The following is a 23,889-nucleotide window of genomic DNA, read 5'->3' on the forward strand; positions in this document are numbered from 1 at the left end:
AGCCCTTGCTTGACGCAGGCTCCCTATCTGGCCTTTGGAAGCCGGTAGCTCTAGTTGCCTCGCCTGCTATGCAGGCGTTTTCCCCAAGCTCCAGTTGTGAATGGGGTTCAGCTCCTTCCCCACCGTAGGTGGAAAAGTGGATGTGCGCAGTGTGTGTATGAGTGTGGACAAGCTCCAAGTGGCCACCTCTTGGGCATTCTCAGACTGCCCCATACTGAGGATGTGGCAAAGCCTTGATGGCAGAAGAAAGCCTTCCCTACTCTCACCGGATGGTGGCGCTGGATAGCACCGCTGCTGCAGCCCCCGGCCAGGCTCTCAAGGCTCACACCCAGTAGGAACACGCTGATCTTGAAGGAATTTGGAGCTGGCTTAAGTATGACCATGCTGCCACCGGAACTCAAGTCTGACGCTTGCCTCAGATCCGTGGCCAGGGGAGACTGTCCAATAAAGGCTAGACTCTACCACCAAGGCAGGATTCAGGGCTGGGCCAAAGAAGGACTTAAGCAGATCATATGGTAGGGGAGCAGCTGTAAGCAGGTGTGGTTTCCCGAGTTCCAGTTTGGAAAGAAATAGAAAAAAAAATTTAGGGAGTTCCCGTTGTGGCTCAGCGGTAACGAACCTGACTACTATCCATGAGGAGGTGGGTTCGATCTGAGGTCTCAGTCAGTGGGCTCGGATCCCGTGGCGCTGTGGCTGTGGCTGTGGCTGTGGTGTAGGCGGGCAGCTGCAGCTCCGATTCAACCCCCTAGCCTGGGAACCTCCATAGGCCGCGGGTGCGACCCTAAAAAAGACAACAAAAGAAAAGAAAGAGACAACGAATGGTAACTCAGTTTTAACATTTTATTGGGTAAATGATTTTAAAGGTAATAACAATAGTGTCAAAACTACTACAATATCTTTCCACAGCCATACCTTACAGACCCACATAAACCTTCTCGTTTTTCTTTTTCTTCATTTTTAATCTTTTAAAGCCATACATGTCATATAAAATGCCCATTTCCAATAGTTTCTTCAAACTATTAAGCAATTAGATGTGGAAGGAAGGAGGATCTAGTTATACTTGAAGGGGTTTCAGGTAATCTGTGATGTCTTACTGTAATCAAAACAGGGTCCTACGAAAGGGGGGAAAAGAGCTACTCCAGGTAGCTTTTGCTCATTACAAGTCTCACCGCTGCATCACCAAGAACTCATTATGCTGGTGACCGATTCAAAGTAATTTCCGGGAACATATAAAACACTAAAATAACTTAGAAACTAGATCCAAATATTTCAAAAGTAATCAACTTTCATATACAAAAACAGTCAGAGGTGGTTACAAAAGTTTGTTTTCTCAGTGCGTCTATGTACCAGCGCAGTTACTGGGTCCAGAGCAAAATAAAAGGTTTATTTTCTTCTGAAACAGTAATAAAAAACAAGGAAAACATATCTTTGTATATAAAGGATCAATGCTGGTCGTAAGAATAATGTAATCAGAAACCCTTAAATCGAGAGGCACACAACGGGTTTCCGCGTTTAAAAAATAAAAGGAAAGTCACCAGTTTATTTCAATGGAGGAGGTGCTCACACCCCTCAAATAAACTTAATTCAATTTAACATCACTAGCAAAAATCACTTAGAAACTGTACAAAAATAAAAAAGTTAACACATTTAATCCTGCAAGGTTTTTGTAAGGACAGGAAGGCAGGCTTTTGGAGCAGCATTTGGGCATGGCTGGGGGCTTCTTTGGTTTGATCTAACACACAGAAGAGATGGAACCGATTCCAGATGACAGTTGCGCATTTCCTGCACATTTGAAGACACGAAAAGAGGCCAGTATACAAACTTCCGGTGTGCTGGGCACGGGGGCTGTATGAGCTGGACTGCAAATCCCACGACTGCTTTAAGCGGGGCGGGGCGAGGGGGTGTGTAGAGAGCAAGCCTTGCACTTCCTCCATCGATTACACCGGCCTCTCTGGACAGGGAGACGGGGCGGGGGGGGGGGGTGGGCAGGGCAGTAGCACAGTTTCGTGCAGTCAGAAGGCCACTTAATGCGGGGAGGGGGAGTGGCAATTGTTCTTTTAGAATCTGGTACCTGGCTGACCTTAGTTTAAGAATAAGAAAACCCTTCCAGAAATGGAAGCCTTTTGCTACATACCAAAGCAAAAATACGTACAATTTTCCAAGAGGAAAAAATACCCAGTTGCATTTGAAAACAGAAAACAGAGATGGAACTGATTAACATTTAAAAGGGGGGGCTATGTAAACTTTGTGCTACTCAACTGAAGTTCAAGTATTACTTCTGAGCTGTTTCGAGATCACTGAACTTATACAATATTCTGGTGATAAGAGTGCAATTCACATTTGTGTTTCTGAACAAAATAAACCACAACTGGCTAGAATACAACCTGTGCAATTAGAATCTTCGTCTGAGTTAAAAACACATGCTACATATTTCAACATGTTCAAAGTTCATTCAAACCACATATTTAACAGCTTTATAATATACGACGAAGGTGAAAGGATCTAGCAATTGTTTGAAGCACACCATTACAAGTTTGTATAACACCCTTTACACTACAAAGTCTTTTAGTCAACAGCTACTTAGACACAACAATGCACTGTGCATTAATCTGAATACAAAAGGAGACAAAACTATCCTTTTCCCCCAAGCCATGGTGGGAAATATTGCTGACCTCGTCCTCTGAAGCCTGCAGGATGGTTATTTCTTCAGTATAACATTATTACACTGGTAAGAAAATCTGTATAACATCTGCATATATCAAGAATTTTTTAAAAATCTGATATGATTTTAGAGTCCGCATGACCAGTCACGTGACCTGCTCGAGATTGATTAGCACCGTTAAATACATAAACACACACATGTATGTATGTATGTGTACGTATACACACACACATATATGTATGTAATAGATCTTTTCTTTAAAAAAGAACTTCTAACCATGAGCTCACCCAGGATGAGGAGCCTGTGGAACTGATGAGATGATGGATAAGATGGATCAATATTGGTCTATTTTGTCTCTCTTCAGTTTGCTTGTTTTATTTACCTTTTTTTTTTCTTTTTTCTTTTCTTTTTTTTTTTTTTTTTTTTTTTTTTGCAGCAGACAATATCATTCAGCTTGTGCTCAGTTTCCCTATAAGGGCAAGAAAAAAATGTCCATCAGGTAGCCACTTGTTTTCATACTAAAAGACTAATCTGCTCCAAAATGCTCCCAAGTAGAAATGAAAGGACTCAAAAATCCCTTTCTAAAGCCCAACAGCTAGCTTTCTCTGACTCATGTCTAGGTTCAATGGAACTGGCTACTGAGATTCCATTTCAGGCTAACAATTGGCTTCTTAGTTAAGGCATCACAACTGAAAATGGTTATTTCAACAACAGATGCTGTGGATGAAGGAATATCAAGACACTCCTAAGAACTCTCATCGAAAAACACAAGCAGTTTGCTTTCCCGCAAGGACAAGCAGAAGGAATTCAGCCCATTAATCACACAAACTAGAAAAGGGTTTTCAAATTCTGAACTAGCAGTCTGTCACCTGTCACAGCAACTACATGCATAAGCTATGCCATATTGATATTCAGTGACATCTCATAGTTTTAGACCATATATTCTGCTCCATACATATATTCATCACTTGATATATTTGTTTCCTGTTTGAAAAAAATTTTCTTACACACATACTGCATACGCACGCACGCCACACACACACACACACACACACACACACACACACATATTCACTACCATAAAATGAAGGTAATCTTTCTCCAGAATCCATCGTTTTCCCTGGGGATATACATACAGACCTCCTGCTGACAATAGGAAGTTCTCTTTGTATGTATGCGTCACGGGAAAACTCGCCCTGCAAATGAGCTGGGCTCCAACAACTGTACTATATGGTATATATCTAAATGCCAATCCATTTTCATAGGTGTAACATAACATCTTATCAATATAGTAAATGTGTTTCTATCTAAAATATGTAGTGCAGAAAGAGATTCAAGCGATTTTATAGTATTTCTAAAACTCCAGTGTTGTCCCCATGACAAACATGTCTGAAAGCACGGCATGAATGAACTTTTGTTTCACTAGATTAGCTTTGCCATTTCTTGAAATGGCAGCTACAATTGTCTCTGGCCAATCATGACTGACTTACTGAAACCTAAAGCTAACAAATTTAAGTTAATATATAATAGACAAATGTCTCTTTTTGGTTATTTGCTCAAAATAAATTTTTCCAGCTTAAAAAAATACTTAAGAGTAAGCAATTTGTCTAATCTGCTGTTTCATATATAGAAACAATACAATTTTACAAGAATATTTCTCTAAATTGCCTTTTTTCTAATCCCTCTTAATTCCACTTAATTATAGTTTCTCAAAGGCACTAAAGTTCTGTATCTGTTCTCTTCCTGATATTCGCTGCTTTTCGAAATGATTTCTGTAGCATATTTCAAAGGTAGCTTGTACTTCCTTAAAACAGTGTTTTAGGTTGTAAGTTGATTCTATAAAGTGATGAGGCAGTTTTTCCTATGATACCCAGCACGATAGGCATAAATGATTTCTCACTCTCTGTGACAAGTCCTGTCTTGGACCTTCGAATGTTCTATACTAGAACGCAAAGTTCATCTATTTTATCCATGGGAGAAACATATACTTAGGGAGTGAAAGACCCACATACTCAGCTCTCGTAGCAAAATGAATTTTAGACAAATTCAAGAGTAATATACAAATACCTGAATCTGATATGAATTACTCCCAAACACAGCTATCAAAAATGATCTGTCTTACTGAGGAAAAAAACTAAAGAAACACCTAAATGAAATCCTTAAAAACTGCACAATGTCTTCCATCCACAGTCAAAAGAAGGAAGGAAGAGAAGGAAGGAAGGAAGGAAGGAAAGGAGACAGGAAGGCAGGCAAAGGAGGACAGAAAGATAAACCTGACTGAGATATAGCAAAGCAAAATTCTATATAAGGTTGTAAGGTACGAAAACCCCAAAATTCATATATGCTGCAAAAAAAAAAAAAATCAATGATCTAAAATAATAAAACAGGATCTTCTTAGTAAATGCCACTTTCCTACCCGTTACCATGATGATCTTAACTGACGATGTCGAAGCTTCACCATGGCAACGGAAACTATCATCATAAAATGGTACAGTAAAAGAGATAGCTAGACCAAGAAGGGGTAGGGTCTCCTGGGAAGAGGTCTGCAGAGAGGCCCAGTGACTGGCTGTGCGGCTCAGTGTCAGGAATAATGGTTGTACGGCGGAAGGGGATGCCCAATGCCATTTTGGAAATGGTGATGCTGGCGATGAGCAAGGTATTCGGCGTAGCTCAAGGTCATCTTTTCACTACGGTACCTGAAAGAAAGTCAGGGAAGAGTCAGGGTTAACGTCACGAAATAGGTGATAGGGGCAAGCCAGCGCTTGGAGAGACCCTTCGAGATACTTTTCTAGATCAGGAAACAGGCCTAGAGAGAAGAAGGGACGTGTGCGCTGTCACACAGCTAAGAAGCAGCAGAGCTGAGATCAGGATCCGGGAGTCCGAGTCCGGGACCTTTGCCCTCTGCTACTCCTTGTTTAAATTGCTCTAGACATGGTATTGCCACCGCGGCTCTGGTCGGCTAGCAGGTAAGAACAGGGGAAAGCCAGCCTTTTACTATCAGGCATGCATGGCATTTTTCTTCTGGGATCTTCCGTCGCCGCCTCTTTTTCCAGTCCTTTCCTTCTCTCCACACCTCAGGTCTTGCCATTAAGGGAAAATAGTAACAACCAAAAAACTGTCTGAATTGTCATGGTATCTAAACCCTCTTTCTCCCATCTCCAGGTTTCTTTTCCTTGCCACACTTTTCAGAAGCATAACGTGTAACATGTACTTTTTCCTTCTTCTTCTTCTTTTTACGGCTGCACCTATGGCATGTGAACGTGCCAAGCTGGGGGTCCAATTGGAGCTGCAGCTGAGGCCTACGCCACAGCCATTGGCAATGCCAGACCCTTAACCCACTGAGCAAGGCCAGGGATCGAACCCACCTTCTCAGAGAGACAATGTCGGGTCCTTAACCCTCTGAGCCACAATGGGAACTCTGAGTAACATGTATTTTCCACCTTCAATCCCTCACCCCACACTGCCCCTGGGCCCAGTGCCTCTTGGCTTCTGCTGCTGCTCCTCCGTGGAAACCCGCTCTGTCAGAAGCCACCTGGCCGTCCTGCCGCTCCATTAGGACCCTGCTCACCAGTCCCTTTTGGAAGCTCCCTTGTGCCTGGTGGTCTACAGCTCTATACTCCCCTGGTTCTCTGCTTGCCTCTCTGACTGTTCCTTATGTCTCTGGCTGCTCCTCCTAGCCCTGCCTTGTAGAATTTTCCTACATTTCCACCTTCGGTTCCTTTGACCCTATGCTCTGTCCAGGCTCAGTGAACCTGGGCTTCACAGCTTCGACCATGTCCTCCTTCCCAATGATCTCAAATCCCCGTCTCTGGCCATGAGCCCTCCGCACCTACGTGTTCAGTGACCTATTGGACATTTCGATACAGATAAGTCAGGAAGCACTTCAAGCCCAGAATCAACGCACACGTGGGACTCTCCTCATTGTGCTCCCTCTCTTGGTTAAAGAGACTGCTTTGGCCCCTTTTATTAGATGAAAGACTTTACTTGCTTATCTTCCCTGCTTCTGTTTTATTTTTTTTTATTTTACTTATTTTTTGGTCTTCTTTATAGGGCTGCACCTGCAGCATATGGAGGTTCCCGGGCTAGGGGTCGAATCGGAGCTACAGCTGCCGGCCTACGCCACAGCCACAGCAACGTGGGATCTGAGCCACATCTGCAACCTATACCACAGCTCATGGCAACGTCGGATCCTTAACCCACTGAGGGAGGCCAGGGATCAAACCCACGTCCTCATGGATATTAGTTGGGTTCGTTAATCACTGAGCCATGACGGGAACTCCCCTACTTCTCTTTTAGATTTTGTGCATTTGCGTGTGTGTGTGTGTGTGTGTGTGTGGCTGCGCCTGTGGCATGCAGAAGTTCCTGGGCCAGGGATCAAACCTGCACCACAGCAGTGACCTGAGCCACTGCAGTGACAACACTGGATCCTTAACCCACTGAGCCACAAGGGAACTCCTTCCCTCCTTCTGAGTGATGACTAAGTCTTCCTCCCCCTCCCCAATATTTTCCTTTCCCTCCTTTCTTCCCAGCACACTGCCACAGCTCATGTTGAGGCTCCCGTTTCACCTAGTGTGGATGTCTCCCAATGAATTTTCCTATTTCCAATTTCAATCTTACATGTCCCCAAATCCATCTGTTCAAACCCTTCGATGGCTACCAAGTGCCTATGGAATCACGTTTAACCTTCATATTCTCCATGAACTGGCCTGACCTACCTTCTGGACCACATCTGGCCCAGTGACCGCCTTCCCTATGTACACTGAAAGACCAACCCGATCAGACTATTGAACGAATTTGCTCTGTACCTCGCCACCTACATACCTTGACTCACAAAGTTCCGTTTAAGTGCATCCCTTTCCTCCCCACTCTCCACCTGTCAAAAGAGTCTACTCATTCTTCAAGCCCAGCCTCAAATCTATCTCCTCTTTGGAATTTTCTGTTATCCCCAACCCCTCCTGGAATTCCTCTTTCCCTACTCCATGAGCTCACATCATCCATCACATTCTGTCTTATATTAACAATTATTTTTGTACATGCCCTTCTGTTCTCCTAGAAAGTGAACTCAGAGAAAGCCGAGATGGAGGCATTTTCAAATCTGTGACTCCTCAGAGCTGAGAAGAGTCCGTTTTTAAACTACAGGCATTCCATGTGGTTCCGTGGAATGAAAAGAAATGGAAACAGCAACCCATTTTCCGAAAATGTTCGATCTTTTCCTTTTAAAATAAGTCCCCCTATTGGCCCGTGCAGAAATTCATTTAGCATGTGCGAGTCTAGCTCAATTGTGTTTTCCAGCAAGCTCTCTATCACTGCCAAAGTTCTAAGGTGAAATTCAAATTTGAGGACTGCTTATCAGAATCCTGGGGTTCTGCTAAGCAATGGCAAAAGCTAACCGGTAGCTAATTCAGGCCACTTTCTTCAATAATGCAGTCTAAAGGCTCAGAGGGCTGGCTTCTGCAAAGCCAGAGGAATCACACAGAGTGAAGATGGGCTGGGTGGGCCCATACATCATACAGGCTTTGCTGCCAAGCAGAGGTTCCACTGTTATCCGCCCCTCAGTATGGCCCAGCCATTCATTTCCACTCTGTTTCAGAAAAGAGAAGCAAGCACAGTTAGAGAGACCAAAGAAATCAAAAGGTTACAGGTATACACATCAAAATGTACTAGGCAGCCTTGCACTAGGAAATGCTTCTGTACCTGGTCAGTTTTATGGTTTTCCTGAATTCATTAGTAATCGGAGCTTTGTATCCTCCTTTCCTCAGTAAGGAGTCTATGGTCTGAATATGGTCCCATCCTGTGGAGAGTAGACCAGATAAAATACCAGTCAAGCACATGTAACGAGCACCTGTGGTCAAATACAAAATGACTTTGTAGAGGTCAGCGATCACTGTCACCAAATGCCATCAACCCCTTTGGTCCTAAAAACAGTCACACAGAAGAGCTAAGGCTGCATCGGGTACAGAAGCAGGTACCGCCCAGTACGCCTTATATCCTAGCTATACCCCCGATGGCTAGCAACCTTGGCCTCTTTATCTCAACCGCATTCGGAGGCAAGGAACCCAAGAGGCTGGCAGTAACGGCTCTGTCGTGTCTCACATAACAAACCACAAACGCTGTGCCCTCCTCCACCAGGGACAGCTTTAAAAGGGAGGGAAAAGCCTCACTGAGCCAACGCAGTAGTAGTTAGGACTCCCACACTAACTCATGGTCATTGCCATGTTTAGCAGCATCTTCTGTAGTCGATCAAGGGCATCTGTGTGCAGTATTCAAAGGCGTTTTTATTGTTTCTGACACAGGATGGATACTCATACCCGAGGCCCTCTACCTCTCAGGTCTGCTTTACAGAGTCACGGAATGCAACTACAGAATTAAGACATTTTCTAAAGCAACCCAGATCTTCAGATAGCTGCTTGAAAGACTGACTCTCTCGTTTGGGGGTGTGGGGGGGATTTAATGATATTAAATTTGGCAGTTATACATCTCACATTTACATGAAACAGATATGGGAAAACGAAGTACAAATGCTTTCTGATGAGAGGAAACGCTCCATGAGATAAAGAAGAGACATTGCTTTGAGCTAACCTGACACCAGAATTTAGCAGTGGGTGGAAAGGAGAGGACAGTGCAGAGTGAAATGTTATTTTGTGTGGCAGTGGTAACTCATAAAGGTGTGTGCTACGGCGGTAAAACGGAAAAAAAGTTTGATTAGGAACATGTAAAACACTAAAAATGGTTCATATTTTCTCAATGCTCCTAATCTTCATGGGAAACCTACGATCGTAACGGCAGCACAGGAAGTAATGGGAACCAGCTAAGAAGGAAACATTTGATACTGACAATGAACTGCGTGGCTGGCCGCCAAGCGAAAGGCTGATTTATGCCACGAGGCTAGAGTACAGTGGAATATGGGAAGATGGCACCTCAAATTCATAGCAAACCACTGCCTAAAACAACACTCAATTTTTACAAATCTTTGCTTTTTTTTTTGAAAGTACACTTTTGTATGTTTTTGCCGTCAAACTTTAGTGCAGAGGTGCAACTTTTGTGTGAAGTCACCGATTTCATTCAGACATTGCAGTGGCAGTGAGGGAAGAGTCATTTCTTATCATTAATTTGACAGTGATCAATTATCAGATAAAACTGCAAGGTCAGATAGCGCATTTCAATTTGTGTATTTGTTTCAATTCTTCACCAGATCATATGAAATAAAGTACAACAATGACCTTGCTCCTTTGCAACCTCCGGTAGGTAGGTGGCGGTGCGTTTTGATCCTTTTTCATTGATGAATTCTATTCTAATGCCATGTACACCCACCTGAAAGAAATTGGCAGTTTTATTAGTACAGTCTTCTTCATAGAAACAGAAAGAAAAAGTTATAATTTAACTTTCAAGAGAATGCAGTTCTTCCTTTCCCCTTGTTTTTGGAAGGGCATGTCTGTTTTCTCTTTCCGAGACACTGACTTTGGGACTGAAGGTCGTGATGACAGCCATGGAGGCTCAAAACATCGATGTGCATGTGACCAACATGCGCTGGGCCACGCCATTCTGTTTAGAACCAGAACCACCATGCTGCGCCTGGGTGCAGAATAAGACCATCAACGCCAAGAGTCCTGCCCTCCCCCGCCCCTGCCCCAATTTGTGGCTCATGACAATAAGGGGCAAGATCCAGGGAAGTGACTTCAGGGAGAGAGCAAACAACCCTCCTGCTTTCAGGGATGATCACCGTTTCAGATGAAGTCCCCACATTTCTGGGGCTGCTGATTCCCATCCCAAACTGTCTAGTAAACCTTGACTTGTATGTACATAAACAAACAGAGAAGACCCCCCCCCCAAAAAAAATCCAACCAGATCCTATGAGCTTACCCATTACAGATTGTATTTCTAAAAAAATGTATTATGGCCAGTGGCAAACCCTCACCGTCTATCTACAAAGCTGCTACCAAATCTAAAAGCAATAAAGATTGTGAATTGCTTCAGGGCAGGGCGTTTCTGCACAGCTTCTCATATACCAACCCAGAGACCACTATAACTTTATCACGTGAAACAGACAAACTTTTGGTGGCGCCCTAAAAAAGAGTCTAAGTAAGTAAGTGTGTGCAATTTCTTGCCAATGGTTTAAGAAAAGTTACATATTGTTTCTTTGAGGTAACATTCAACCAGAAGAAAGCTGTCCTCTCCCCTCACGTCTCACAGAGAATAATAGTGCAGAGAGGAAAGATCATTAAAAAGTTCTTGACGTCCTTAGATACACTGATAATAAAAATGGCATTTCAAAAGTATAACCTCTCCATTCTCTTCTCCCCAATCTGTGGTTGTTTAGATCAGTGGTTCCCACGTGGAGGTTAAGATCGTCCAAGGTCCTGGAGGGAAGATGTTAAGACCAGGTAAACATTTTTACCTGAGAAAGAGGCTTCTTTGCAGAGCAGGCGGTTACACCCATACATCTGTATGGATTGTCAAGGTCTAGAAGAGGCAGAGGGGGTCCCCGAAAACTTCTTTTGCTTCTTCTGTGCTTACTGGCCTTTTTCAGAGAATAAAAACTCCTCTGGAGTTCCCGTCGTGGCGCAGTGGAAAGGAATCCGACTAGGAACCATGAGGCTGCGGGTTCGATCCCTGGCCTCGCTCAGTGGGTTAAGGATTCTGGCGTTGCCCTGAGCTGTGGTGTAGGTTGCAGACACGGCTCGGATCCCGCGTAGCTGTGGTGTAGGCCGGCAGCTCCAGCTCCGATTCGACCCCTAGCCTGGGAATGTCCATATGCCGCGGGTGCGGCCCTCAAAAGGCAAAAGGCAAAACAACAACAACAAAACCTCCTCTGGGAAATCCTTTTCATTTTTCCTCCCAGGTCTTCTGCACATCCATCCATTAGCGTCTGTCCGATCTTCTGATCAGTTTATGTTTTTTATGAAAGCCTATCTCTGTGGCTCTTTTCTTCTATCTAAGATCAGTATTCGTATGAATCTCCTTCTGCTGAAAATGCAATCAGGGCAGCTGTTTAAAAACTAACACAATAAGGCCTCCCATACCCTGTGGGAAATGGCTCTGGACAGCTGAGAAGAAATATGAGTGCTTAGCTATCAGGCCTTTCCAGGATAAAGGACATCTACTAATCTCCCCAGTGCCCGACATGGTACTGAGACAATGACAAATTTGCAACCGTTTCTGTATACTGCCTTTCTGATGAGTGACTTTGAAATTTTTTTCCTTCAACATATCAGATCCTTCATCATTTGTTTTTAAAAACATAACGGCACATATAATTTATGCTCCCATCATTCACTGAGGTAAATTCTGCATCTTCGACTCCATTTATCAAAACTCTGTCATGTTAAAATTGAAAAGAATTTTGGTGTTTATTAAGGTGTCTAATCAAAATTGTGAGTGAAAGACTGTTTCCCTGTCTGTGAGATGAGGATGCTGGACTAAATCAGTGCTATTTAATTGGCACGGGGTGAGGATGGGGGCCGCAGCTTATCAGAATGGCAGGAGGTTTTGTACTTCACCAAGTGTGGTTTGGAAAAATAATAACGCCCCAGGTGATTTTTTTTTCTGGGTTAACTAGATAACCTCTAATAATCAGTCTAGCTCCGACAAACTGTGGCTATTTATTGGGGGAAAAAAAAGCGATTTAGGCAAATTGGAGGTGATTTAGACATAAATCCTTTCTTCACAGGAGTACATTCTGTGTTCTTCAACAAAAATTACAGAGATTTTAAAGCCTAGTAATTTAATAATGAAAAGAGGTAAGACCAACTGTATGGTACGTGGGTAATATCTTAATAAAGATACAGCTATGTGAAGAGGTTAAGACCAAGCTAGAAGGACACGCTGACCAAAATCAAAATTATTCATGAGTACAACTGATTTACATTTGTATTTTAAGAAGGCCCAACTATCAAATTTGATAGGAAAATTATCAAAATTCTCCCATTTGGAATTAGGACCCCACTTACAACGTTTAAAATTCTTTTCTGTGCTCCTATGATTCTGAACGATTGAAAGCCCCCGTATATTGAACTGCAAGTATCGTGATTTTCAAGTGTTCCCTTTGTGAGAAGTAAGTTATCTCATAGGTCAAAAACACCCTCCGCAAAGATAGAAAGCCGAAGCCAGAGTGACTTCATTTTTTTTTTTCCCACTAGTGGCATCGGGAGAATGGTAATAATGTTCTGAGCAGAATCAAAGTATTATTATGCCTTTTGTCACCTGTTGAGCGACAGCATTTTCCTTGCTCCCAGAAGGAAACAGTCATACTGCTCAATTAAAAGAGGAGAGTGGGAAATAGCCTGCTGTGGAGAATGACCGAATCTGGCCGACCTGTGGAAATCACTGGCTTTGCAAATTAAGTCATCGCCACTGAAATGAGCACCAAAACGAATTCTGTGTTGTTGGAGGCAGGCATCTGTCACAGCTGCGACTCCCAAATGTAATCCTCATGTATAATAACCGAACCCCCCTCTGACAGACTGGAGAATCCTTTGGGCCAGCAGCATCTCAAGAGACAAAGGCCACAGTTGCCGTAGCAGCTAGATAAGAGATCCGCTCACCAGGGGTCTGGGATTCCTTGCAGCAAACTTGCCCTACGACTGCATCGACTGCATCGCAATAACGGGCCATTCCTTGGGGGGATGGATAAGGGGTTGGCACATGGGAAAAACGACATCACCAGACCCTGCTAACTACCATTGCCCAAAGTACAGCCAGGTGGGCCAGAACTGGAGACGTGTGCATCCAGCCTTATCGGAGTCTTTGGGTCATTTTCAAAATTCTTAGAAGGTCTGAGGGGGGAAAAAAAATGCTTTCAAGGTTCATGAGCTGTGATAATATCCTTTTAATCAAGACTGTACTTTTGCTAAGCAAAGCTATAAAGCAACTCAAATGGTAGTAAATTAAATGTAGGACTTATAGATAAGAGGATATGGAATTAAACAGAGCTGTATCTGTGTGTGCTGAGCGAACGTTAAGAGCGGTGCAACAGATTCCTCTCTCATGCTACAAAGAAAGCCATATTTATTCCGAACCTCTCCACAGCAAGTGATTTTTATTAATGCTATTATGCAATCTTTTGTTTTGAACATCGCCCAGAATGATTAAATATCAAGATTAATGTTAGGGCCCTAAAATATATCTTGATTGTTCTGGGGTTGATTATTCAGTGTGGGGATTATTCATCCCCAACTCCACCTGGCCTCGGCCTCATCCTCTTTCCTCTCTTGTCCATTTCTCTATTTGTTCGCTCCTCTATCAGAGGGCACGTGGGCACAGGGAGATGAGATCCGCACAAATTAATCAATTTTGCTACATAGTAAAAAGGGTAGGAGAAGAGATTATAAATAATGGCTAAAATGAAGCTTCTAGACTGTCTGCAGATTTCATTTATCCTCGTTATCTGGTCCCTTGTTAGAAATGCGGCTTCATTTAAAACTACTATCCCCTAATGCAGTGACTCTCGACATAGGAGCATTAAAAAAAAGTGCCCTCTCCCACCCCATCATAATACATGGTCTATATTATGCTTTGCATAATAACATAGTCAAGGTTTAAAATACCCTAGTCTGTCTATAAGGCAAGTGTTTTGAGTCCTATAATCCACTAGCAGCACTACAAAAGGGTCTTGCTTTTACTTGTGAGCCTAATCAGCAAGCCGACAATCCAGATATGCTGAAACGTGCAAGAGAGTCATCTGGCTAGGAGCATCAGTGAGTATCGAATGTGCTCTGGCCAAGAGGACTAGGCTCCATGCAAGCCTTGGACCATTTGGGTCCACAATTGCCTACACAGTCCTGACCCTCAACACTAAATCTGCCCCTGCTCAAATCCCGGTCAATAAAACCAATTTACTCCCTCGGGTTCATCGTGTCTTAGCAAATGTCGTAGTTAGCCCCACTCTTCCCCCACTTTCAGAACCAAATGTTGTGTTTCCCTGTACAAGGAGGGCCATAGCTCGCTGCACTGATTTCCAGTGGGCTCACCTTGAATAAAATAAAAAATATCAGGAGGTCAAAGAATTGAAGGTTGTTTGACATGGCTTTGTTGCTGATATCATTTGGCAAAAATAGGTTCTGCAATTAACAAAGCAGCCAGTCGCTGGTCATTCACATAAGACTGACCTGCCAGGCTCAACATGCCAGTTCCACTGAATTGAATGAAAGGACTCTGTTCCTAATGAGAGGCGCTCAGGGTGTTTGGCAAACCCCCTAACCTTCAGAGGCTGGCATCGCAGGAGACACACATGCTCTCTCAAAAGCAGCCCGTGGTACCACAGACACAAACACAGTGCATTGGATAACGCATGTGTCTGCTGTTTCTGATATTCATAGGAGGACAAAGCCATCAGTCATATTTTGCCTAAAAGCACAAAACCCACAAGGCAGCACCTTCGACTTGTTCACTCATAGCCCCTTCCCCCAGCTCAGCTTTCTGCAGACTGACTCTTCCTCTTCCCAATGAAAGCAAATTCCAAGAAATGAGGAAAATACTCCAGAGTGGGTCTCCTCCAAGTTTCTTTCTTAAATAATCCTTATTTCTTAAATAATCCTTATTTGGGTAAGAAAAAATAGCATTTTCATCATAAAGGCTGCTGACAATTTGTACAGATCCTAATGAATCACTTCCCCCAATCCTGCTAACTACTAAAAAAAAATAATATGGACTACATGCTGTCCAGATCTGCCCATCAAATCCTCTGTAGAGTGTTTCTGATCCCTCATCGCTTTAATCCACCCAGCAGTTTCAGAATTTAAGTCTGAAATTTTGAAGGTGCCCATCTGATTAACACTTAACAATGGTTTAATAATGACCACTTCAGAATCTGGCCAAATAAAAAATTTTGAAAACAGTGTTGCTGCAATTCCGGGTTGGTGTTTTGTTTGCTTTTTCTCAGTAATTTTTACTTTTGTAAACCTTAAAAATCATAGACGTGGACTTTTTTACTTATAAAAATAGTGCATGCATATTACCAAAACAAATCCCTTTCAACAAGTATAAAGGAGAAAATAACGATGGCCTGTAATCCTAGTACCACCTAGAGACAACTCTTGCCTTAGTGACTTAAAAAATAATCTTGTCTTGAATCAACTGAGAGGCCGCCAAGGACCATATTGTTACGCTGTTTTTATCCATTATCTGACCACATCCTGTAGGTGGAACTTGCTTTCAAATCTCCTTTAAGTGAGAAGCTTTTAAAAGCAGAAGAAATACTACAAAAATAAATCAAAAAGGGTAATTGATTGCAAAGCCATCACTTGGGCATGAGTAACCTTTTAATATATTCTAGTATGAAAACTCTTGCTTCACCATCTATCTCAGCTGCGTGTTTTTTTCCTCTCCGTTGTTGTGAAAACAACTGCAGAGGTCTCCTTGACCAAAATGCATATGTGTTGCTCTTCTCTAAACCCCCTGCAAATTAGACACCTTTGGCTTAGAAATTAGTTCACTCTCCATGGACCAATTTCTTGGCTTTTGCAGAGCTTACTAAAGGACCAATTAGTGCCAATTTTGATTCATGTAGGAGACTGAGACATCTTGTCTATCAGGAACACAAGGCTGCCAATTTATTTCACAAAGGCCACTGAACAACAATTTGATAACATTAATTTTAACTAATAGCAGACGCACAACTCTAAAATACCTGGACTAGCTAAAAATCACCCCCCATGAACTTTTAAAGAATAAGTTAAGATTTTAAAATAAAGCATGGCTAATGAAGAGGTGCTTTGAAAAGCTATGAAGCCAAACATGTTTATATACCATTTGCAATGAAAGAAACTGTTCTTCCTCTAAGGTTTCACAGAGAACAAGTGACAAGCTCAGAGTGCAATTAAGGGAAAAAAACCCCAATTCTCAGTAATGATTAATTATAATGAGCATTTCTTAAAAATTGAACATCCTGAAGCTTTCCAAGGAAAGTTCAGGCAACACAGGTGACCTTTAAATAAAAAGCTTGCTTTTCATCAAAAGTTAGAAAAATGCATTCCTACCATTTTTAAAAAAAGGGAATGATGAAGGGAGTGAATTTACAGACAAGTAACTAAAGTTATATTTTTTTTTAATCTAGAGATGTGATTTAGTTTGCTTTTCAAAGGCTGGAGTGGGGGAGGAGGGTACTCCTCTTGCAAATGCACCCCACAGAAAATAATGTCATTTGCTTGATAGGAAACTAAGGAAAACCTTATACAGCTTAGAACTGTACATTGAGTCTCTCACTCAATATGGTTCTATCAGTCTACAAAAAGGATTTGTTCCTAAAAAATGCCACATGGGTCGAATATAAAGGAATTAATTAGAATTAAGTCACGAGGAAGACGATAAAGAAACCCTATAGTGCAAGTGCGTCCTCCTGCAAAGGAAACTATTTATTTGTAAAGTGAATAAGCGTTTCCTAACATTTGCTTAATTTAGATTTATACATAGAATGTTGACTTCTAAAACAGAGGATGATGCAATAGAAGCCTTCATTGTTTAGAAGAGAGTATTTCTCTTCCTAAAGAGAAATCTTCTGTGAAAAAGAAATCTAGAATGTAAAATTTAAAAAACGGGACTCACGTTTTGTTACCCACATTTAAGTTGGCAATGGACATTTTAAAACCTAGGGACCTCTTATGATTTCTAAATGGCTAGTAGTGATTCAGTCTCTGGAAGTAAAATGAAATAACAAGTGTCAGACTCTGTCAGCATCCAGAGAGACCTTAGGAATTATCTACTCCAACTTTTCCAGCTTCCCGGTGAGGAAACAGAGATCCAGAAAGGTCACTGAGCTGGGTGGCGGCAGTGAGGAATTTTGGAAAGTCATTCCCCAAACTCAGTGTTTTTTATTAAATGCTGGGAGACACACATAGGCAAACTGTACAGGAAACAGTAGACTGGAATGGAACTACCAGCACAAGGGCTGGAAGAGTTTATGGATTTGGGGGAAGAAGCAGGAAAACAACACCCTAGGTGGGAAGCAGGAAGAGATCGGAGGAGGCCTGAGAATGGACTACAAAGACAGCCCATTTCACTAAGAATTGTCACCATTTTCACCACTACCTAGTGGAAATTTTTATGCATTAAATCACCTTCTAGAAGTTACTTTGCTTTGTTCGGCTTGCTTCCTCTCTAGGCTTCTGATACACTGAATTGTTGATTCACAGCAAATTCTTTCTAGATGGCCAGGAAGCGCGAAGCCACTCGAAAAAACATTTAAAGTAGAGCATGAGGACAAAGGCTACATTATCGCAAGGATAGTAACATACAAAAATCTCAAGGTCTCTGAGAAAATACTGTGAAAAACATTTTCCTAAATGTATGAAGCCTATATATATATATATATATATATATATATATATATATATATATTTGTATATAATATATATACATAAAGGCAGAAATCTTAAGTTAGAGGAGAAGCAAAAAACAGCATATATCATAAAAAAGAACCACAAGGGTGGGGGTTGACAGAACATATACCACGAGAAGTCATTTCGCTTGGTGACTCTGTGAGTCATGCCAATCGTCTGTGTATGAATGGGAACACTGTTTTTGGTGGAACATTAAGAGGTGCTAGAAAAAATGTAAACCTTTAAGTGGGGAGAGAAGGTGACAAGAAGAACAAGAACATCTAAAATATATGAGAGATAATGACGGTAGCTGATTTATTCATCTCATCTGTTTACTCTCATGAAGGCTGCTACAAAAGCGCCCTATTATTAACTGTAGCCGAACACGTCAGAAATGGAGCTGGGATCACTCAAGAGCTGTGCTTTGGAGGTTGCTTTGAAAATGAAGTGCAGCTCTCCTGAGTACCACGAGTCCTGCAAGCTCACACACAATGAAAGACGCTTGGGTACTCGAGGGACAGAGTGAGACTAGGGGGCTTGGGGTCTAGCTTTATAGTCTGAGGACAGATTTCTTGGCATCACACAAGAATCATGCTGGTCAGCCCCACCCAGCATGGGCTGATTCCAGGTAAGTGTTGGGTACTTAAAAGGAGAGGTCTGCCTTCAGACCACGAGTGACAGCTGTATGTGTAGGTGAGATCTCAGTGATCCGGGGAGCTAGATAGAGCAAAAAGTGCCCTATGATGTGTGAAAATGTCATTCATCAATTGAAATATGAGCTAAAGGTCTACTTTAGAAGACAGAAAATCCTTCTTCCTCATGCCTTCAATATGATCTTATCTCTAGAGCAGAGATAAAAGATGTCTGACTACAATTTACAAAATATTTTGACGTCTGTCAGCTAATTGCTGCATTAGTTCCCCACCAGATCACTGGTAGCACACTTGCTATACAAGTTCTTCTGCAAACAAACAAAAAAAAAGCTTATTCATTGATATAGTCCTGAAAATGAGCAGCTAGTAGATGACACATCTAGAATTACCCCTGGAGTCAAACTCCAAGTACTATGATGTCATTTGTTTTATATACTTTCAGATTTTTAAAAGGAAGCACGACTCCCCAATGGTGGTAACTACACAAGTTCTAGGCGCCGTATCATTTTGGGGGACTCCAACATGCTGCATGAGCTTTCTTTTCTAAAGCACCATGCCTGGCAGCCACCCTGCCATTCGGAATTAAGAGAGTGCTGTCAATTAGAGAACACAGCACAACGGTGATACGTTTCTGTGTTCAAACACAAGACAGATCACTTCGGATCTCTCCCTAGGGGAGCAATTTTTCCCTTCTGACGACCATTTTAGCCTTGCAGGTAGACATTTCAACTTAGCAGTTAATGAAGTTTTTCCCAAATCATTGACTCCTCATTCTCATATCTACTACCAGGGCAATAAAGTAGATCTTGATGCGGACAATGATCGGCAGTTCTCAGGCGGGAGGGGTCCCTGTTGCCATTTGTCTTTACAGTCTTTTGTGGAGGGTTTTGTTGTTTTTAATGACTACCCAGATTTCCTTGAGAGGCGACCTAAAGCCACTCATTTTAAATGTATAATTGCTATTTTGAGGAAATATTACAGATGGAAGCATCACTGATCATTCTGTCAATTCGAGAGTGACTTGAAATTAATTACATCCCTTTATGAAACCATTCATCAAATGCTCTTCACATCATAAAACGGAAGCATTCTAGCCTCTAAAACAAAGTCTGATGTAAATCCTACGTTCCCACTAACTGCCGTCAAAAAATTAGAGACATGTCCCCCCAACAGGCTGAGTTAAAAACCTTGGATGAAGAAGAGAGTAACTGCCTGCCCTGCGGCAGTTCACTCGTTTCCTGATCATTTGAAAATCAGGTGTCTATTACTCATGGTCACGTCCCTCATCCTCATGACCACAGGGGTGTCTTTCTTGTTACTGAAGTTACCTAACTCTACCCTTGGGGATTTCTAGACTTTGCCCTCTCCCTGCTTTGATCTGGGCATTTTCATCCCTTTAATTAGGAACTCTACTGCAGTAACACGCTTCACCAGTGGGGGTCAACTCTCAAAACCGTACTTCCTCCAGAAAAGCCCTGCTACAGGCTTCTGCTTATAGAAAACATACTTATTACTGATGCCTGATTTAAGAATTCTCTGTTGAAATTCTGTAATCATCTCCTGTTTCCCCCTCTGGCATAAACATACAGAGAACTTTGCATTTCAGGTTAAAATTAGATACGTATGGTGAGTAGGAGGTTTCATTCTTGGAAGAAAAGCTGTACCTATTTGATAAGGTGAAAACTCTCAAAGTCAAACGGATACCTTCATAATACAGACTGACTCTCATAAAGGAAATTCACAATATAAATAATTAACTTGAATACAAAGATAAACCATAAACAAACATAATCTTTTTAATAGTGACCGGAAATTTAATGCTCTCAGTTACATAAACAAATGTGCAGTTTTATGGATACAAAGACAAAGAATTAAGAGAAATAATTCCAAAATATTAACAGTGATTATCTCAGAATGGTGTAATTATGAATGGCTTGCATTTCTTTATATTTTCTTAATTTTTAAAGTTTTCTTCAATTTAATTTACAATTACTGCACTATTATGGACGAGAGGCTTAAATAAATACGTATATGCATATGCATATATGCCTTTTTATTGTGGTAAAATACACGTAACATAAAATTTACCATTTTGACCACTTTAAAGTGTACGATTCAGTGGCATTAAGTACATTCACGATGTTATACAACCATCACGACCATCCAGTTCCCGAATGTCTTCATCGCCCCCAGTGGAAACCCTGTATCCATTAAGCAGTCACTTCCCCTGTACCCCTCCCCCCGCAACCCCTGGCAACCTCTAATAGGCTGTCTATCTTTATGGATTTGCCCATTCTGGGTATTTCATATAAATAGAATCATACAGTACGTGGCCTTTGTGTCTGGCTCTTTTCACTTAGCATAATGTTTTCAAGGCTCATTCCTGTTGTAACATGTATCAGTACTCCATTTCTTTTTATGGCTGAATAATATTCAATTGTATGGCTATAATGCATTTTGTTTATCCATTCATCTGTTGATAGACATTTGGGTTGTTTCCACCTTCTGGCTTTTATGAATAATGCTGCTGTGAACATTCATGTACAAGTTCTTGTTTCAACATCTGTTTTCATTTCTTTGGGGTATATACCTAGGAGAGGAATTTTATTGACATATACTTTTTAAAAATGTATTTAACTCTACCTTGGCAGTCTGTGTTTAAAGTAGCAATGCTTTTTTAGAGTCATTAAGGATAACCCTTATGCTATCACCTCTACAATAATATATCATTACATTTTCAGTCACTGACCATGGTACATTTTCTTTAAAGGCCAAATCACATTCTTCTTCTTAAAAATGTAATTTTTACTCTTACTCCTTGGGAACAAATTTCTCTTAATGCTAAATACTTTAAATTATGATGACATTTAACTGTCCTATCTTTAAAGGACAATCTTTTCCTCTTACCATAGCCATTCTAGCAGTATCTAAATCACTTTCAAATACCTACATATTAAAAGGACAAAAATATGTTTTTTGTTGTTGTTCCTTTAATAGAAAAGCATCACTCATGAGATATCAATATTTATACCTTAAAGGATGTATTAAATACACAAAACCAAGTAGAAGCATACAGAATCTTCTAGAAATTCAAACTGTCATATGGTGACCCTAAAAGTATATACAGTACCATTTCTTAAGTGTTTTACCTCCCACCCTCCCAAGAGAAAGATGGTAACGACTTATGAACATAAAAGCCCACTAACGTCAAGGTTCATTTTGGCTGTAGACAGTCTTTGATGGAAGCTAAACTAGATGGTGGAGTACAATGCTCTTACTCCTGCCTATTTAACAACTGTTGGATTCCCCCATTTTTTCTCCCCCCGTAACACAGACACACATGTTTATGCAATAAACATTCATATATGTGCTGCACGTGCACATTCATGCAGACACAGACACACCCCCCCCTAGAACTGTACTTCCAACTCAGTCGCTGCAAGTAAGGGTGTAAGTGTTTTTGTAGCTCAGTCATCCCCTAGATCTCAGGCTTTTTCTGCTATTATCACTCCCACGCCCACCACCACACACACAGCACCCGGCAATTCGGAAAGCAGAAATAAATTTCTAGCTAGAGAAGAAGCATTAGCCTTAAAACAGTCAAAGAACTACCCAGACTGTAATATTTGTTAATAAGTAAGGGATATGACTTGGGATCATTTAAAAATAAAGTCCTGGGAGTGTTTCTATAATATAGGTAGACTTCTCTTTAAAGAAAGATTCAAACAGGAATAAAACTTATAGAAAACAATCAATTAGGAAATTTTAATTCTATAAAAGGTTTTACACATTCCAATTTTGCCAGAATCAACACTGTAATTTTTTTTCCTTTAGAAAAAAAAAATCTTAAGATGCTTTCATACTCTGATAATGCTCAAAAAAAAAAAAAAAAAAAAAAAAAAAAAAAAAACCCTACCACAAAACCCAGAAAGGAACTCTTTCATCCTACTCTCTGCAAAAATTTTAAATAGCTCTGGCATGACAACAATATTTATATCACAGGGATTTTTTTCAATGAAGATTAAGAACTTTATAAATGTCTTATTCTGTATGTGGAAAAACTGAATCGCAGAGGAGTAAGTTGTCCAAAGTCTCACAAGGAATGAGGGGAAAGCCAAAAATAAAATTAACTGTCAAGAAAATGTCCACAAAGCAAAATATCTCAGTCACCATGGGGGACAGTCATTCCACAAAGGCAGCAGAATTAAACATGTTATGTCATGATGCTACAGTCATTTATGAATCTGTGTATGCACAAGAATGCTTTGTATATCACCAAATTCCCACTGTTTCATTCTTCTTCTTCTTTTTTTTTTTTTTTTTTTAAGGGCCACACCTGCAGCATATGAAAGTTCCCAGTCTAGGGGACCAATCCGTGCTATAGCTGCCAGCCTATGCCACAGCCATAGCAATGCCAGATCCAAGACACATCTGCAACCTATACCACAGCTCCTGGCAACACCAGATCCTTAACCCACTCAGCGGGGCCAGGGATCAAACCCACGTCTTCATGGATACTCGTTGGATTCATTACCACTGAGCCACAAGGGGAAACTCCCCACTGTCTCATTCTTATAGCACTTATTTCTTCATGCTTATATATACTTCTTTTCTCTATTAGACTATAAGCTGTTTATGGCAGGGACCAGATCTTAGCACTTCTGTACATGTGGCACATGCCTTGAATACACTAAGCATTCAGGAAACGTGGGTATGTTTGCATCTAAAATTTCTACTAACTCTGCCAACCACCAAAACTGATCATGGTGAGAACTCCTGAACTTCCTTGACAACCTAACTCCACATACTAAAGAAGAATGCAAATATGATCAATATAGGCTACTCCAGCAACAGCAACGCACAGACATACCTTAGACATAGCCTTCCTTGTCAGTGGGTATAAATGCATAGATTAAAGTAGCCATGAATGAATTAGCATGGTTTGATTCTAGTTACCCAACACCCCAGTTATTATCCACGAGTTGACTTCCCCAACTGGCATATTATCCTAACACTTTAGCTCCTTGCCTCTGCAATGTGTCCTCCAACCACCTAACTGCCTGGTGGCAGTCACACTGGAGTGCACCGGAATAGAAATAAGAGGAGAAATAAATTCCCATCAGTCCTGCTTACTACTTGTTAATAGGTTTTATGAGGTGCTGCGGTGAAGTAGGATAAAAATGAAGAGCAAATTCCGTTTGGGGATTAGAACAACATAGGGCACTTCGTCTTTTAAAAAAAGAAAAGAAAAGAAAAACTCCTT

At 41.3% G+C, this 23,889-nt stretch overlaps 1 protein-coding gene across 1 annotated transcript in view; it reads right to left on the reverse strand.

The window, feature by feature from the left end:
* AMMECR1 (Alport syndrome, mental retardation, midface hypoplasia and elliptocytosis chromosomal region gene 1) overlaps window positions 827–23,889 on the reverse strand; it is a 115,290-nt gene continuing 92,227 nt past the window's right edge. The window contains exons 4-6 of the mRNA XM_003135311.6: window positions 9,883–9,973; window positions 8,357–8,453; window positions 827–5,358 (exon numbers count right to left, since the gene is read on the reverse strand). Coding sequence (XP_003135359.5) covers window positions 5,244–5,358; window positions 8,357–8,453; window positions 9,883–9,973 — 303 coding nt within the window. The 3' untranslated portion in view covers window positions 827–5,243. The remainder of the gene's footprint in view (window positions 5,359–8,356; window positions 8,454–9,882; window positions 9,974–23,889) is intronic.

The sequence above is a fragment of the Sus scrofa genome, chromosome X (genome assembly GCF_000003025.6).
Source record: "Sus scrofa isolate TJ Tabasco breed Duroc chromosome X, Sscrofa11.1, whole genome shotgun sequence".
Taxonomy (NCBI): domain Eukaryota; kingdom Metazoa; phylum Chordata; class Mammalia; order Artiodactyla; family Suidae; genus Sus; species Sus scrofa.